Source organism: Bidens hawaiensis, unplaced genomic scaffold (genome assembly GCF_021521415.1).
Source record: "Bidens hawaiensis isolate Kalapana, Puna unplaced genomic scaffold, B.hawaiensis_p1.1 tig00011273_1, whole genome shotgun sequence".
NCBI lineage: Eukaryota > Viridiplantae > Streptophyta > Magnoliopsida > Asterales > Asteraceae > Bidens > Bidens hawaiensis.
Window position 1 is genome coordinate 577,171 of NW_027491879.1, and position 1,416 is coordinate 578,586.

Here is a 1,416-nt window from a genome sequence, read left to right on the forward strand (position 1 = left end):
GAGATGTGTGAACACAAAGGAGGGACGGCAGATTTTGAACCATTGTCACAAGGGGCCAGCTGGAGGATATCACGGTGCGAGTCTCACCGCGAAGAATGTTTTTGAATCTGGATTTTATTGGCCGACGGTGCTTAAGGATCCGCATTAATTTTTGAAAGGTTGTGATCGATGTCAGCGTGTTAGAAATATCTCATCCTGGAATGAGATGCCCCAAAATGTTATTCAGTGCGAGGTGTTCGACATTTGGAGTATCGATTTTGTGAGCCTGTTTCCATCTTCACGTGGGAACAAGTACATACATATGGCAGTAGATTACGTATCAAAGTGGGTTGAGGCCAAAGCATTACCCACAAATGACGCTAGGGTTGTAGTGAGATTTCTTAAGGCTCTATTCTCACGTTTTGGTGTTCCGAAAGCCTTGATCAGGTATCGAGGTACTCACTTCTTTAACGCGCAGATGGAGATGACTTTGCAACGATATGGGGTCACCCATCGGCTTGAAACTGCCTACCACCCACAGACTAGTGGGCAGGTGGAGGTGGGTAATCGGGGCATTAAACGTATCCTTGAGAAGATTGTTGGATCAAATCGCAAGGATTGGTCTGACAAGTTAGATGACGCTTTGCGGGCCTTCCGTATAGCCTATAAGACTTAGACTGGATCTATTCCGTTTTGGATGATCTATGGAAAGGCATGCCATCTACCAGTGGAGTTGGAACACCGTGCTTTATGGGCTCTTCAGACAGTTAATTTAGACATTTCAACCGCGGGTGAAAATCGTGTGCATCAGCTGTATGAGTTAGAGGAGTTGCGGGACCACGCTTACACACATTCATATAGTTATAAGCAGCGGATAAAAGAACTGCACGATCGTAAGTTGAAGGGCAATAAGCAGTTTAAGTGTGGGGATCAGGTTTTGCTGCACAATTCCCGGTTACAATTATTTCCAAGTAAGCTGAATTCTCGATGGTCAGGTCCGTTTATGATTTTTGAGGTATTCCCGTATGGCACAATTGAGATTGAAGATGAGAGTGGGAAGTTCAAGTTGAACGGTCACAGGTTGAAGCACTATATACGCGAGGCGGTAGCAGAGCAAACGGCTGAGGTCTTGTACCTCGATGCACTAACTGATTAGGTGTGATGGAGGGGTCAGACTGAGGACTCGCTAAACTAAGCGCTCTTGGGAGGCAGCCCGAGTTGTGGAGTTTTGTAGTTATTTTGTTTTTTTTATTTTTCTGTTAAGGATATCTCTCTATTAACGACTGCTCGTACTCATTCTCCATTCGAGTCGGTCGATTTTAGAAGTATTCTATAAAAAAATAAAAAATAAATAAAAAACAAATAAAAAACTAAAAAAATAATAAATAAATAAAAATCGTAAAATGCAAAATTCGAGTCGGTCGATTTTAGAAGTAT

At 42.8% G+C, this 1,416-nt stretch overlaps 1 protein-coding gene across 1 annotated transcript; it reads left to right on the forward strand.

The window, feature by feature from the left end:
* The first annotated feature begins 676 nt into the window (after nucleotides 1–676).
* LOC143537687 (uncharacterized) lies at nucleotides 677–1,135 on the forward strand. Its single transcript, XM_077031401.1, has one exon. The coding sequence runs from the start codon at nucleotides 677–679 to the stop codon at nucleotides 1,133–1,135; it is 459 nt and encodes a 152-aa protein (XP_076887516.1).
* Nucleotides 1,136–1,416: the final 281 nt, after the last annotated feature.

What these genes read in the sequence shown, in the direction of transcription:
- LOC143537687 (XM_077031401.1), top strand. Translation starts at nt 677, where the DNA reads ATGATCTATGGAAAGGCATGCCATCTACCAGTGGAGTTGGAACACCGT.